This window comes from Mesocricetus auratus, unplaced genomic scaffold (assembly GCF_017639785.1).
Source record: "Mesocricetus auratus isolate SY011 unplaced genomic scaffold, BCM_Maur_2.0 Super-Scaffold_100010, whole genome shotgun sequence".
Classification (NCBI taxonomy): Eukaryota; Metazoa; Chordata; class Mammalia; order Rodentia; family Cricetidae; genus Mesocricetus; species Mesocricetus auratus.
In genome coordinates, this window is record NW_024429194.1 from 53,358,830 (window position 1) to 53,375,000 (window position 16,171).

At 41.6% G+C, this 16,171-nt stretch overlaps 1 protein-coding gene and 1 long non-coding RNA gene across 4 annotated transcripts in view; one reads left to right on the forward strand and one right to left on the reverse strand.

The window, feature by feature from the left end:
• LOC121142826 overlaps positions 1 to 8,593 on the reverse strand; it is an 81,821-nt gene extending 73,228 nt beyond the window's left edge. Inside the window, exon 1 of the long non-coding RNA XR_005879939.1 lies at positions 8,148 to 8,593. This is a non-coding gene — a long non-coding RNA (uncharacterized LOC121142826). The remainder of the gene's footprint in view (positions 1 to 8,147) is intronic.
• The window catches only part of Hecw2 (HECT, C2 and WW domain containing E3 ubiquitin protein ligase 2), a 356,194-nt gene that overhangs the window by 141,725 nt on the left and 198,298 nt on the right, over positions 1 to 16,171 (forward strand). For all 3 annotated transcript variants that reach the window (XR_005879938.1, XM_013121118.3, XM_040753631.1), the window contains exon 2: positions 12,503 to 12,829. Coding sequence is in view for 2 of the 3 variants with exons in the window: in XM_013121118.3 (XP_012976572.1) it covers positions 12,538 to 12,829 (292 nt within the window). In the remaining variant the exon portion in view is untranslated. The remainder of the gene's footprint in view (positions 1 to 12,502; positions 12,830 to 16,171) is intronic.

The following is a 16,171-nucleotide window of genomic DNA, read 5'->3' on the forward strand; positions in this document are numbered from 1 at the left end:
TAACTCTTATAAGAGAAAGCATTTAGTTGGAGGCTTATTTGCAGTTTCAGAGGCTTAGTCCATTTTCATCATGGTGGGGAGCCTGGTGACAGGGATAGCAGGCATGGTGTTGGAGAAGCAGTTGGCAGCTATATCCTGATCTTCAGGCAGATTATTGGATCTGGCATGGGCTTTTGAAACCTCAAAGCCCACTCCCAGTGACACACCTCCTCCAACAAGGCCTTGTCTTTTAATTCTTCTAATCCTGTCAAATAGTTCTACCCCCTGGTGACTAGGCACTTAAATACATGAGCCTCTGGGGGACTTTCTTATTCAAACCACCATGTAAGTTAGCAGTGTGTAAAGTGATAAAAAGAAAACCAGAGATTTACTAAATCTAATGACAAGGGCTGGAGGCTAGATAGAGGATCTCAATAAATAAAGGGTATTTACTAGGTTTGATGATATAGGCCTATAATCCTGTATAAACTCAGGAAGCTGAGACAGGAGGATGGAAAGCTCATGGTCTGTCTGAGCTACAGAATAAACCTAGGAGTAAACCTGTCTGGGCAATTTGATGAGACTTTGTCTCAAAATAAAAAGCAAAGAAGAAGGCAGGAGATATAGCTCAGTGGTAGGCCACTTATCTAGCTTGTGGAAGCCCTAGGTCCAAGCCCACCACTGTCCTGCAGGGATTAGGGAAGTTAATTACTGTTGAGCTGTGAGAGAAGCCAAAAGAGGCTGTTTTACATTTCTAATTATATTGAAAACTTAATCCCATCATAGCCCAGGATCAAGCCCTTTTATACATAAACAACCTGTCAACTCCAACCAGTCCAGTTCACTTGTGGACTGTCCACCTATCCCAAAGCTTTTCCTGTTTTGCACAATCCCACCTCTCCAATGTAAAAATACTTTATGTCTTCTTTTTCAATTCTTCATCATAAAAATTGCTCCTAGGCCTGGTTTAGCAGTTGTATTCCAGCTGCTGCTTTCTTCTGATGCTGATAGTTGTGGGAACTCCGTCCCTGAACCAAGCATCTCAATACTTTGGTTTAACAAAATGTCTATGTGTCTAGCTTACTTTTACTTAATGTGTCGTTATTTTAAAATAAGGTAGTTGAAAAGGAAGGGGCAAAACCATTATGACTTTCCTTGGGGTTCTTTGGTTGGCCATTAGAAGCAGAGCTTCCTTTAAGTCCATTAATTGTGTCTGAAATCAGTGAGTGGTCAGGTCCAGGGAGGCTGTCCTGAGGAAGAGAAGTTGCTGCCTCTCAGTAGCCTTACAGGCATACGAAGTTAACAGAAATCAGTCTGTGGCTCACACAAAATCAATAACTACTCGTTCTGTGTCTGCAGAGCGCAATGATGTGTGGAGATGGAGTTCATGAACTTTCTATGAGCAGTTCTAGGTTGACTGGCCTTGAGATCCAAGGCATTGGCTAAAATTTGTAAGGAGTTTATTGTGTTTTTCCAAATTTTGTGTTAGCCTAGGCACCATAATGCTATGGTTTGAATGTGTACCCCCAAAATTATGTATATAGAAACAATGCCTAAGCCCATCGCTGATCGTATTTAGAGACAGGGCTTTGGGAAGATCATTAGGATTGGATCCCAGTGATGATATTAGTGACTTTAGGAGGCAGAGACCCAAGCTTGGTCCTCTCACTTGATGATACTTCCTGCCATCTATGATGCAGTGGATGAGGCTGATGCCTGCACTGTTCTCCTGGATTTCCTGCGTCCAGACCACTAGCCTAATGCAGTGTTACCATTGAGCTATCAGGTCATGTCTATTTTGTTACGGCAGGAGAAAAACTCATCAAATCTTAGGTCTACAGAAGCCACAGGAACCACAGACCTTGGGAGAGGGGTGAACTTTAATGACCCGAGCACTGGTCTCCGCAGAGTCACCCTCTACTTTGATATCCTTACCTGGAAACCAAATCTGGCATTGGTAAATCCTTGTGGTGATAACAAGAGAGTTATGTGGGAGCAGCATGGAGACAGATTCTTTCTAGTTCTTAGAAAGCCAACTTTCATAGTGACTAGGAGAAAAAGTGATCTTTGCAAATGAAAGTTCAAATGGTGGTATCCTAGTTTATCTTATAAAAAAATCTAGGTTATAATCATAAGGATAAGCTAATTGTTAGAAGGAACAAATAATAAGCAAAACTTGAATTTTTAGAGGGTTGGAAGAACTAACTTCTTTCAAGATTTCCGGCTTTCATCAGAATAATATCATTCAGTCACCATACCAGGATTTTGATTTCCCTGCTTCTTTTTAATTCTATGATCTTCAGATTATTTTCCCTTCGGTTGTGAATTGCTCTCGTCTTTCCAGGTTCTCTGGACTTGGTGTTTTACCATGACCCACGGAGTTCTTCATGGTTGCTGACTTGAGAACTCCTGACTGTTTCAGCAGTTCATGCAGTTTCTTTTGCTTTTCTGAGACAGAGTCTTCCGGTGCATCCCCAGTTGGCCTGGCTCTCATTTTGTAGCACTGGCTGGCCTTGAACTCATTGTCTCTCCTAGCTCAGCCTCTCAAGTGCTGGAATTGCAGGCTCATTGTCCTTTCATAGTCAGGGTACAGTTGGGATAGCTGGCTTTCTGCAATGTGACAGTCCTGAGGGACTTTGTCGCTGCTTGAGAGAAGCAGTTGAACGAGAATTAACTTTAAAAGTCTCCAGTGTTTGGTGATACATTTTGCTTTCATCTTCTACCGCCTACTACGGTAATGAGCCTGAACCATGAAGATGTAGATAAAAGGGCTTTTAAAATAAAAATCATTCGAAAACAATTGTATTATCTAAGTGATCTTTTTGGGATCCTAGTACTTGTATTAAAATATTACTGAATAGAACTATCTTCTTACTCACACACTATGTATTGATTTTTCATTTAAGTTTTTCATTTTTCTACATGACTGTAGAATGGAGAAACCTTCCTCCTTTTCTACCCTTTCCTTCTCCTCTCCTCCCTTCCCCTCCCCTCCCCTCTCCTCTGCTCTCCTCTCCTCTCCCCTCCTCTCCCCTCCCCTCCCCTCCTCTCTTCTCCTTTCCCTCCATCCTTCCTTTTCTCTCTTTTTGACACAGAGTCCCACCGTGTAGCCCAGTCTGCTCTGGAGTTCACCGTCTTCCTGCTTCAGACTCCACAGTATTGGGGTTACATGTGCCGTCACACCTGGCTAGGATTCCTCCTTTGTTTTTAAGTTTCACATCAATGAGAATGGAGTCTTTTTCATTTGTGGTGTCCCTGGAGCTGAAACAATGCACTGTCCTTTGCAGTTGTCAGGTAACTGCCATGTAGACAACCCAGCATGCTTGGCACTCCACATTCGTGAATTATATTTGCTTCCAATCCCTAATCTGATTGTTCCTTATTGTTTTATTTCATCTTGCCCTTTTATTTCAAATATATGTGTATTTATGGCGTGTGTATGTTTGTATGTGTGATGTATGTGCATGTGTGTGTGCAGGTGTGTGAAGACAAAGGCTGATTTCAAATGCGCTGTTCTGTTACTTTGCCCCTTTAGTTTCTTGAGACGTGGTCTCTCGTTGAACCTAGAGCCAGACTGGCCCCTGACAGTTTCAGCCATTCTCCTGTCTCTAACCCACAGCAATACAATTCTAGGCTGGTGCAGGACCACACCTCTTTGTATGAACTTAAACTTGACTGTGGAGCTATCAGTCTTATTCACTGGTCCATCTCCCTGGTCCTTTGTTTGTCTGCTTTAATGCATCTTGTGTTAACTTACATAACGATGATAAAGATTAGGAGGTAATCTCAGACATTGACATTTAGCCTGTGCTTGGCGCTTTCTCTCAGAGTATCTAGCATAGAGAGCAATGTGAGCTGACTTGAGTGGGTTTGCTCTGGCTGCTATGTTAAAGCTAACCAGGGCTGTATCACAGAGCACCCTGCTGTCACCCTCCAAATACACAGGCAGACAATCCTGCCTTTCCAAAACAAATGTGCTCAGCCCACTGAGCTTCACTTGATCCTGTTCATTTTAAGGAACGAAGATTGTACCTCCTTGTTTATTTTGTCTTTTGATATATATTGCTCGTGTGATGGATTGTGTCAGGTTGTGTCTGTTGGAACTGGGCTGTGTGGCCACAGGATAGTCAACACAGGGGCCCAGATGCCTTGAAGGACCGGGATAAGATGACAGACACTTTGCAGGCCCCCTTGCTGTCTCTTCTAAAGTACTTCACAACTTTATAACTTTTGGGGGAAGACTTTAATTCTTACAGAAGGTATAGATGTAAGACAGAGAAATAATCAAGAGTTTTCTGTTTCAGCAGGAGAAGATATAAGAGCGCTGCTTTCTATGCTTGGAGTGGCGCCGGGGGCTGCGTTGAATGAAGTTCCTGTGAGTTAGAATTGCAACTTTAAAGTTGCAATTAAGAGTGCTTGGGATTCATTTCTCCCCATTTTTTGTTTTTGTTTTTTTTTTTGGTGGGGGCAGGGAGAATTAGTACTGGAACTTGATTTGTAGACCAGACTGGCCTCAAAATCAGAGATTTGGTGTGGGCCACCATCACCTGGCTACAAGGAATTTCTGTATGTACCTTGATGTTGTTTTTTACAGAAACATGAACTCTAAAAGATGGATTGCTAGGTGTTGGTGGCACATGCTTTTAATTCTAGCACTTTGGAGGCAGAGGCAGGTGATCTCTGAAGTTCCAAGCCATTCTGATCTACAGAGCTAGTTCTAGGACAGCCAGAAAAAAACCCTGTCTCGAAAAACCAAAGAAACAACAACCAAAATATACAAAAAACCCATTACATTTTCTATATGAGAAAAATCAAAGTTTTCAGGTGGTTTTGTAAAAGTTCCTCATGGTATTGTAAGCACTGCTGTTTTATTTCTTTTATAATTGATGTAAGCTCTGAGAGTAAAGCATTATAGGGAAGATTCCAAACCCCTGCTGAGCCCTTCAGGGACACATTGGCACAGTCTGTTTTAATTAATGTTCAGGTTGTTGTCAGGCAGAAAGTTGCATTTGGGTATTTGTCTTATCCCTGTGCCTATAATTTCCGGCAGTCCTGGCCCAGTTATAAGATGCTTGGGACATACTTGGATGTCTCTTTCTTAAATTCTCCCAAAAGGTGACTGCTTTCTTCAGACTTGTCATTGTTTCTGGGATTCTGTTGTCTCTTTGGTTGCAGATCCTCTGTGTTCTTCAAAAACAACAACAAAATCCTGATCTGTGGTGCTATATTATGCATGATTTATTAAAGCTTGCCTGAGCACTCAGAAAGCAAAGTCAGCCACAAGCCATAGAAGCCAGACACACACCTTTAATCTCAGAAGCTAGGAAGTGATGGTACACACCTTTAATCCTAAAATTTAGGATTAAGAGATAGATGGATCTCTGTGAGTTCAAGGCCACCCAGGGATACACAAGATTGAATCATTCTAAAAGTGTAACAGATCACATGCCTTTAATCCCAGCACCAGAGGGACATAAAAGATATAAGCATGGTCTTCAGTGTGAAGTATTAAGGCATTCATTCTTCAGCCACACCAAAGATAGCAGCCACACCGAGAAGAGACAGCAGTCTGAAGCTTGGTGAGAGCTCATGGAGACAGAATCAGTCCTTTCATCATGAGCTAGAGGTGAGAGCTAGTGGCCATCTGCTTTGCTTTTCTTATCTTAAGCTTGAAGTTTGAACCCCGATATCAGTTTCTGGGTCTTTTCTTTTTCTTGTTACGCTGGTTTATGTTTCCTTTCCCTGTCACTACAGCCCATTCTTCCCACATGTGACTCAGAGTCTGTGGATGCTCATGGCATGCTGGAGGCCAGGAGGCAAGGGGAAGAGGAAGGAGGCAGGGAATGCCTACTGCCTTCTGTCTCTGGGGCCATCCTGAACTAGGCAGCACTCGCAGGAATCCAAAGATATCCGATTCTCATTTTTGAGACAAGGCAGGTCTTTATTTTTTCTTTGTAATTTTGTGACATTATGATATAATTATATCACCTCTCCCCTATTGCTCTGGCTCTTACAGTCTTTCTATCCTCTCTTCCTCAATGATCTTGGAGCCACAGGAGCAGGAGTTGTATTTTAGATGTAACATTTGGGACTTGGCTCCACAACTGTTTGTTGCAAACAGAAGTTTCCTTGATGATAGGTGAAAACTATCCTTGTCTGTGGGCATAAGGGTTAGCCTTGTCTAGAATTTATAATCTTCCTATCTCAGACTCCCAGGTAGTTGGAATTACAGGTTTATAGCACCAGACATCCATTAGATTTTCTGATTAGTATGTACTAATTGTCAAAGCTAACTAGATTGACTACTGGGCATGTGGTACCCAATTGTAATCCTAGAACTCAGGAGACAGAAGCAAAAGAATTAGGAGTTCAAGCCCAGGCACAGCTACTTGTTGAGCTCCATTGTATCCTGGGCTACATGAGATCCTTTTCCAAAACACCAAAACCAGACCAAACCAGAAGAAAACTACTACCATTTCTAACTGGAGTGGCAAAAAAACGTTTTTATGATATTTTCATATGTGCATATACTATATTTTGATCAGATTTACATCTGTATACCTTCTCGTCCTCCTGTTATGTCTGTCCTCTTCCTAAATAATACCGCTTCCACTTTCATGTGTGTGTGTGTGTGCATGCATGGACACATGCACCCGTGAGTGAGTGAGCACACACACACACACACACACACACACACACACACACACAATTTCCACACCATGTGCTATTTATCTTTCTAGCTTATTTACTTTAATAGGATGATCTTTGGTTCTAGTCATTCTTTGTGGCTGAATAGAGCTCCAGATCTAGCTGCTTCCCATGGGATATACTCACACACGTCCAATATGTCCAATTTCTACAGCCCATTAAGGTTAACTCCGTGTAATAAATGAATATATTGAAACAGCGTGAAGTTTATACTGCCACTGGTTTATCAATGTGGTACTTAAGAGTTAACCTGTGTTCTCTATGTGTTTTATACCTAACTGGGCTATTTATAACTGATATATTTGTAAGCCACTTACAAGGAGTAAGTGCCCTGAGTTTTTGTTAAAGAAATACACAGATAACACCATCATTCCACTGCTTCATTGCCTCCTCCTACACAAGCACCACTGGGGCTTTTTATTTGAAGACTGCCAGCTTTGAGGTAGAAGCTGGAGGACAGCGTAGGAACCTCTGAGACTTGCCAGTGCCCCTGTCCACTAGTCTACTCTGGGAAAACAGACTGAATGTCTTCATCTCACATGAACGTATGATCCCCCAGTTAGAGACTTGACTAAAAAGGTGTCTTCATGCCAAGATGCACCAAGAAGTACCCTGGCAGATTAAGGAATCCATGCCCACTCCCGGGTTATGTCAGCCGTCTCAGTGATGCTTTCCTTTTGGCTGTACGGAGACAGCTGGCAGAAGCTGGATGGAGGAGAGCTGGGTTGCACAATACAAGCACCTACATCATTTAGATCTGTTCTGTGCGGACGCATCAGGAGCCCCTACCCACATGTAGCCACTGAGTGCTTTGGATGTGCTTAATTCATCCTGTTTTCAGTAAGACAAAAGCCTCAGGGAGGAAAAAAAGAACAGAATGCTTCACTCACAATGGTTTATATTAATGCTGAAATAACATGGTGTACATTGAGTGAAAATAGACTGTTAACATTTCTTCTTGTTTTATAGTTTTAGTGTTGTTTCTAGAAAATGTAAAATTATACATGTGGATTGTGTTATATTTCTGTTAGGCAATGCTGTCTTGCTGTCTAACAGAATATATTGTTCTGTTAGACTCCTTCACCTGTCCTATGTGCTCTAACCTGTTTTTAATTTAGCTATCTTGCCCAATTGCGTGTCTCCTCTTTTCTTTCAGGCTTAATTCATGCAACTATTGCATTCTGAGTTTTTGGTACTGTAGCAATACTATAAACATGCACTCCCTGTCATCCTAAGTCAAAGGCAAGCTAGCCGAGCTCTGTATCCATCCACACTCCTCTCTTCATGCTGTTTCTTTACTATGAGTTGCTCTTTTAGGGGAAGGGCTTGTTACCCCATTTGTCATCCCAGCCTTCTTCCTCAAATCTCAACAACCTGGCTCTTAGAAATTATGTTCGATAGCCTATTAAAAGTATTTCCCCCAAGACCACAAAGTTCTTAGGTTTCTTGCATTTTTTTACCTTGGCTGTGACATTTGTGTATCTCCTGGGAGTCGCTCCTCTTTGATCTTCAGTGTCTCCTCTTTTGTTTGTGACTGGGCCCTGGGAGTAAATCTCCAGAAACATCAGTGTGCTCGGAGCCAAGTATAAGTTCACGGGTGTCAGCTGCAAGTGCTGCCTGCCCCTCCCACTCCAGAGAATTCCACTTGAATTCCTTTGCTGTTTTCTCATCTGCTTCAAGGTCTGTGGAGCCTGTTTCTCCCTCCTTCCCATGCCCTCTTCTTGGTAGCTTCTCAATCTCCATGCCTGCAGCCAGAATGTTCTTCCTCCTTCTCATCTAAGGTCCACCTCACATATTCCCTGTCTCTTTCAGTCAACCCTTTGCCTCCTGGGTCAGTTTTCTTGTTTTAAAACAGCTGATAATGCTCTCGAGCTGTATCCAGAGTATTCTGGGGTCTCACTTTGGATTGCGGCTATCATGTTGCTTTGGAAATCAAACAAAACTTTACAAATCCGAGGTTGCCAGCGGTGACTTTGCAGCATTTGATGCCTTTTTTTTTTAAACACATTTGTTGGGACAGATTGTGCATGTGTGAGAAGTGACATCGGTAGCATACTGAATTCTTTCATATAAGAGCTTTTGGTCTCCTCAAAAATCTCAAGTTTCTAGAAGGTGAGAGCCATACCATATGTGATAGGAAGAAGATGATCTGGAAAACAAAATTCCCTTAGGTTTTATTGTTTAGTATCCCCTCTGGCCTGATACACTGCGCACAGTAACACATGTTTCATACAGGCCTTTCGGATTCCATTTAGGAGGTAAATTCACGTATCTCCAGCCGTTTTTGTTTTTCTAACTGAGATAAATTGTATGTAATGTGTTCAGGTTTTGATTTTTTTATTTTATGTCTTTCCTTGGTACATTGTGATCCCATGGGTGGGACACTTGTCTTTTGTCCTTTGTGTCTTTTCGTTGACACCTTCTTCCACATGGGAGGTGCTCCATGCATTCTCTGTTGGTGAGAAAGTCAAGTCTCAGCCTTTAGCGTTGACTTGAGCCCTGAAGAACAGCACTTGCTTGGGGCTTGCACCCCAGACAGGTTTCTTGATAGTTGAGTTTCTCTGTGCTACAGGACAGTTCTGCTTCTGATTGGTGCTGTCCTTTGGGTAGGGGAAGATACTGACAGCCTGTTCCTCCAGTAAGTAATAGACAGGGGTTGGGAATAAGAACATAGGGGACTCATGGGAATGTACAAACCAGTCTGTTTGGTAGAATGGAGTAATATGATAATAGTGGCTAAACTTAGTTGAACATTTAATTTATGCTAGACATTGTTTTAGATTCATTTTTTCTACAGTAGCTAATTTAGTTTTCATCAAAGTCCCAGAGACAGGGATTAATGACAGTAGGAAAACAGAAGAAGATATTGAAATAAAATGTCAGTGCTTACAGAGTGAATGAATAGTGGAGACATAAACAAAATCCAGGCTTTGGATCTCATTCCCTAATGCACAAATGCTAACCCACTTCTCTGTTTAAATATAGGCTGTGCTAAAACACACAATTCAGTTGTGTGTCTGTGTCTTTTCATTCGTTTCTAGAGCAGAATAATTGTTAGTAGTTGGGTCTGTTGTGTTTTTATGCTATGAAGGCTCTGGCCTATTTCTTTCAGGAAAACAGTTTTGTTATGTACGACATTCATTTGCTGTTTGCCTGCAATGTGTTAGGAGTTAATTATTTATAGTTCTTGCTGGAGCTGATGTGACATTTGCTTCCCTGAGTTTATAAAGAAATATTGGCTTACAGAAATCCACTGAAATGAAAGTGGTGAGACATTGACCCATGCTTTAGGCTTCATAGGTCAGCTACTGTCTAGTAGTCATGGGGTATATAGTGATGTTGAGTTCCTGTGTAAACCAGGCAAAACAGAAGTGTAAATGTGAACAAGCATGCCATTAACTTCAGGCCACTACCCTGGAAAAACAGTCTTGTCTGTTCTTATTTTTGCTCTTTTCATATAGTTTCTTGTCTACCAATCTAAGTTATTATAAATTTATTTATTTATCTGCTGAGCCATCTCACTGCTAAGTTATTTTGACTCAAGGAATACTGCTCAAACCATGAGATCAAGTTCATGGCAGAAATTATTTTGCAAGTACACTAGCTGTATTAATGGAAATACGAGCAGTGTGATGGCTAATCTTGGTTGTCGACTTCACACATCTGGGAAAAGAGAAGTATTTTAGTGAGGGTTTGTATTGCTGGGAGGAAACACCATGACCAAAAGCAAGTTTGAGAGGGAAGGGTTTATTTTGTCTTCACTTCTACATCACAGTCCATCATTGGAGGAAGTCAGGGCAGGAACTCAAGCAGAGCAGGAACCTGGAGGCGGGAACTGATACAGAGGTCATGGAGGTGCTAGTTACTGGCTTGCTCCTCATGGTTTGCTCCGCCTGCTTTCTTATAGAATCTAGGATCCCCAGTCCAGGAATGGCACCACCCGTAATAGGTCGGGCTCTCCCACATTAATCACTAATTAAGAAAATACCCTATATTTGGGTCTTTTGAAGGCATTTTCTCAATGGAGGTTCCCTCCTTTCATATTACCCTAGCTTGTGTCAAGTTAACATAAAACTGGCCAGGCCAGTAACCTCAATTGAAAAATTGTTTCTGTCAAACTGGCCTTTAGGCATGCCCAGGAGGCGTTTTCTTGGCTACTAATTGATGTAGAAGGACCAAGCACACTGTGAACAGCTTTATCCCTAGTGAGGTGGGCCTGGGCTATATAAAAAAATGTACTTCACCATGAGCCAAGGAGCAGGCTAGTAGCCAGAATTTCTCTCTGGTCCCTGATTCATTCATTTTCTGCCTTCACATTCATGCTTGAGTTTTCTTTGCATGATGGACTGAAACCTGTATAAGCTGAAGCAAGCTATTCCCTCCCTAGTTGTTGGTTTTTTGTTTTGTTTTGTTGTGTTTTGTTTTTGTCATGGTGTTTGTCATCGTAATAGAAAGCAAATCAGAATTTGCATTTCACCAAAAATGTATGACATAGATGGGGGAATGGAAAAAGTTAGGGAGTTCTATTTCCCCCTTTCTCTGCTCACAGAGTCAGTATCCAAGGTTGGTAGCTGTGGTGCAATTCAGCACTGGAGGGTAGCTGGTTTGCTTTTAACTAGAATCTCTTGCAGACTTTTCAGGAGTCAATGAGTTAGCTTTAAATGAAATATATAAGAGGTTCCAAAAAAGACTGATGGTACCGAATAAATGTCGAAGCCTATAAACACACAAGTGGTTTATTGTTTGGAAAGGGTGTGCAAGAGAAGCAGATTGTACATGAAGCCAGTAGGATCTGGGTAATGTAAAGTGAACCCATGAACAAGGAGGGGTGAGGACTAGAAGGCCCTGGGCGAAAGGACAGATGCCTTACACAGAGCCTCAGAAGCAGCTGGCAGTCCTGAGGGAGGAGACTCCCAGCGAGCAAGTTAGGCTGGGTACAAGTGCTAACAGGGAAGTTCCGTCCTTGCTGGAGCCAAAGGAATGACGTGTACCACTGGGTCCTTCAAGGTGACAAGAAGCCCACTCGGAAGAGAGACTGCAGATTTAAGTCACACCACGGAGTCTCTAGGATAAAGATGCTCACTGTTCTTTGCCTGTTCAGTTAACAGTGGATCCCACCTTCTGTCCTCCTGACATCATTGTAGATACCAGGAAAAAAAATCACTGCTTTTGTGAGACTTACATTCTTATTTGGGGAATAGACAATGGCCAGATGAGTAATCTTGTGGCCAGTCAGATCTTAGAGAAACATAAAGAGGGATTTCCAGGCTGTTGCCATTCTGTATATAACACCATTCCTCTGTATCTAGGTGCAGAGGTGACATTTGATCAAGCTCCCAAAAATGGCTTCAGTGAGCTACATTCCTCGTGGCAAGGAAGCTGAAGCAGTGAGCGTTCCATCAGTAGCATATATCAACTGAAGTTAGCATGTATCCTGCTGGTTGAAAATTTAGTTGCAGAAGGAGATAAATAACACGTGTGGGATAGAAAGTGAAAGAGCATGCTGGAATATGTGTGGATGCATAGATCTAAAGGGGATGCTAGGGAAAAAAAACTTTTTCCTCAATTTTTTGGAGGAACTATACCAAAGGAAACTGGGAACCACAGGTGTGTGACAGCTTGACTATCATGCGACCTCTGTAGGAGTTATTTCTGATATCATCTGGTGACAGTAGGATGGCGTCGTTTATTTCCACAGCAGATTATTGCATGCTGGGGTGTCGATAAACTCTCCTTCAGGCTTCATGTCTGGGATGCTTAATCCCAGTTCCTCTACTTGTAGCGCTAACATTTTATGCTTGTCTGTCTCTTGCAGCATTGTAGGAAACCAACCTCAGAGAGGCAGACAGGATGGCTAGCTCTGCCCGGGAGCATTTGCTTTTTGTGCGGCGTCGAAATCCACAGATGCGGTACACGCTGAGCCCGGAGAACCTCCAGAGCCTCGCAGCCCAGAGCTCAATGCCCGAGAACATGGCCCTACAGCGAGCCAACAGTGACACAGACCTGGTGACTTCTGAGAGCCGCTCCAGCCTGACTGCCAGCATGTACGAATACACCCTGGGACAAGCCCAGAACCTCATTATCTTCTGGGACATTAAGGAAGAGGTAGACCCCAGCGATTGGATTGGACTCTATCACATAGGTGAGTCAAAGCAAAGACGTACATGTGGCTCACCCTAAATTTTCACTCTGAATTTGAAACATTCTGTGTTTTCTGCTGGCATAAAAAGAAAAAAGTTTTTCAGACACAAATAGACAAAGAAGATTCTGGGAGCGTTCTTTCTTCCTCTGGAGGAGAGGCAAGTGTGGCTTATATGTATCCTGTGGTTCTATTTCCACCAAATTAAATGTCAAATTACGCAAGCACCATAGTATTTTCTTTACAGTTTCTCATTGCCCTTGAGACATAGTCATGTGTCTGTCAGAAAAAGGGAGGTTATTAGCAGTTGTGGGTTCTGTTAAGTTGATATAAAAAGAATGTGCTTTCTAAAGGTTGACATTCTCTTAAAACAATCTATATATAGTCTGGGATATCTTTTATGACAGGAAAATAGTTATCTACTTGTTTTGATAAAAACAGTCCCAGCTTTGTTTAGCCATATTCAGATCTGTTATTCATAGGTCAATGAGTGATGAATGAAACATCCCAGAAAAAAAAGTTAGTATTATTTGAATGCAAAACCAAGACTATCAATTAACCACAAATAAATTTTAAATCTAACACAAGAATAAAAATCTCATGTTACTCAAAATTGGAAGATTTTGTGACTGAATGAAGGAAATTACTTTAAAATTGACATCTGATACTGTTTGCAATGTAACTTACTGGTCAAGCATCCTTTCGGTTGCTGTTTAATGAACCAACAGGGAGAAGTAATGTGTTGACGGCCCTTATAGCTAGGGCTTCTTACACAGGGCTGACCTTACCCCTCCTGGAGGACACTGGGCAGTGTGGGGGAACAGTTTTGACTGCTGTATTTTTGTCTCTAGAGGGATGATGGTAAGAGGTACTCCACAGAGCTGCATGTACAGGAGAGCTCTGTCTTCCCTAAGAGTCATCTTGTTCCAAATATTAGTAGTGCCACTTTGAGAAACCTGGTTTAAGATGCACCTACATCCTTGCTGAAGTTTTGTTGGAACGTTAAACATACTGAAACTTTCATTCTTTGGGGACTGATTAATCATGCTGGATAGAAAAAAAAACTAAGATAGCAAAAATTTCTATGAATAAATAACTTTATCACCCCTTGTCATAACCAAAGGGGTTGTGGCAAAAGTCTTAAGTTGTATTTTTTTCTTGGGTATATTTAATTGTATAGTAAAAAATGAGTAAAGCATACAATTTAAAGTTCTTGTTCATATTATTCTGACCGTAAAAGAGCATGTAGTTTTTATAAGATGTCAGAGCTCCTTTGGGCTCCACAAAAATTCTGTGTTTACTTTCTTACAAAATTTTTCTTTTTTTCACTTTACATTTTATAACAAAAAACATGCAAATAGAATATGGTGATTTAAAATGTATGTTTCTTTGAAAAAATCATTAATTTTTACTTTCTCGTGTAAGATTAATTTTTATATATGTATGTAATAGTCTGTAAGATGCTACAATCCTGCTGGTATTAACTCCTATTATTTAATATTTTCTCATCCTTTCTTTTTGTTACTCTACTCAAACTGTTCTGTTTTCCTGTCTAATCAGAAAGAACTAAGGAATCAAAGCAAGGTGACCAAAGTCATAAGGTTTCAGTGTTTTTGTGTTTTACCTTTTAGAGGAAGGAGTCTGTATAAGAGTTACACTTCTTGCCGGGCGGTGGTGGCATGCGCCTTTAATCCCAGCACTGGGGAGGCAGAGGCAGGTGGATCTCTGTGAGTTCGAGGCTGGGCTGGACCGACAGCCTCCAAAACAATACAGAGAAACCCTGTCTCGTAAAAACCAAAAAAAACAACAAAAAAAAAAAAAACCAAAAAAAAAAAAAAAAGAGTTACACGTCTTGAATTAACCGATGACTAGAGTTAGGAAAGCAGGAATGGGAAGCAAATCTCTTATAGGTGTTAGCTCTTCTTCGAGAAGCTTCTATATGTACTCACATAAATCACTGCTGCTCGGAGCTGTTGTGTGTGCAGCATACTCCCCCGCCCCCAGTCCTGACGACTTTATATTTGCTCTTTATAGTGGTTTCCATCAGTGTGACTATGACACATCCAGATGTGATTTTCATTTTAGTTATCTTGGTTGGAACATATGAAGTTTATGTTAATGCTTTTGGCATTTTATCTTAATATTTCTAACTATTCTTGCTCTTTTCTGAGACCTAAATTATATTAGTTCACATTGTTTTCTGTAAGGTACTTGTGGTTTTGATCCATTTTTCATTGATCTATTTTCTTCATGATTTTCACATTTCATAATTTATTCTTATCCATCTTCCTCTTCCTCCTTTCTCTCTCTCTCTCTCTCTCTCTCTCTCTCTCTCTCTCTCTCTCTCTCACACACACACACACACACACACACACACACGCACGCACGCACGTTGGGAACAGCGTCTCGTGTGTGTCCCAGGGTAGCCTCAACTTACTGTGTAGCTGAGGATGATTTTGAACTCACAACCCTTCCCTTTCATCCTCACCTCCCAATGCTGAGATTATAGCAGTGGGCCACCACACAGGCTCTATTTATCTATCCTCAAGTTGATTATCTTTTTTTCTCTTTTCTTCTGTTGTTAGTCATGCTTGGTGGATTTGAAATTTTCAGATAGTTGACTTTTAACTTCTAGAATTTTCATTCAGATCTCTAGGCAGGACAGAGTAGCAAGCAGCAATCACCTCAAACCTCTCAAGGGTTGGGGCTAACACAGCCTAGGAAGTCCATTGAAATGCCAAGTGAGTAGCCTCAGGTATTTGGTATTCTTGCACACACTGTTAATCTTAGAGATCTTCTACAGTAAATGGTCGTAAAAGGCAAGGGTGCCAGGTCTGTGGCATTCAGTGTGATTTATTTCTGGAAGCCTCTGCTGTATTTGAAAGTGGGGAGGCAGTGATTTAATTTACCTGGGTCCTCAAACCAAGTGGACAGAGACCTGGCTTTACGCAGAGATAGTATTTCCTCCAGGGGTGGAAAGGACTCTTTCTCCCTTACTTCTGGGGGAGAATAGGCAAGGATAGGTGTCCCATTTGGAAAGGGATAGGAGGCATAACAGTGGACTTTAACTATACCATATCCTACTGTGCCCTGTATAGCCTGTTCAGTCTGTTTAATGCTGCTTGTGAGTATGCTTTCAGGGCTGATCATCGGTATTGGATAACCAATTGGCACAGTCCTCCTTGGAGAGACTATTTCTCCCATTCTCATCATTCCTTAGTTGCTTGTCATTCTTTCTGTAGGGTTGAAGTCTTATGGGCTTTCCTGCATCTATTGTTGTTCTTGTTCAGGTCGCATTTGGGTAGTCATGTCAGTGAGACTTTGTGGGCATAGCTTCTGATGTTG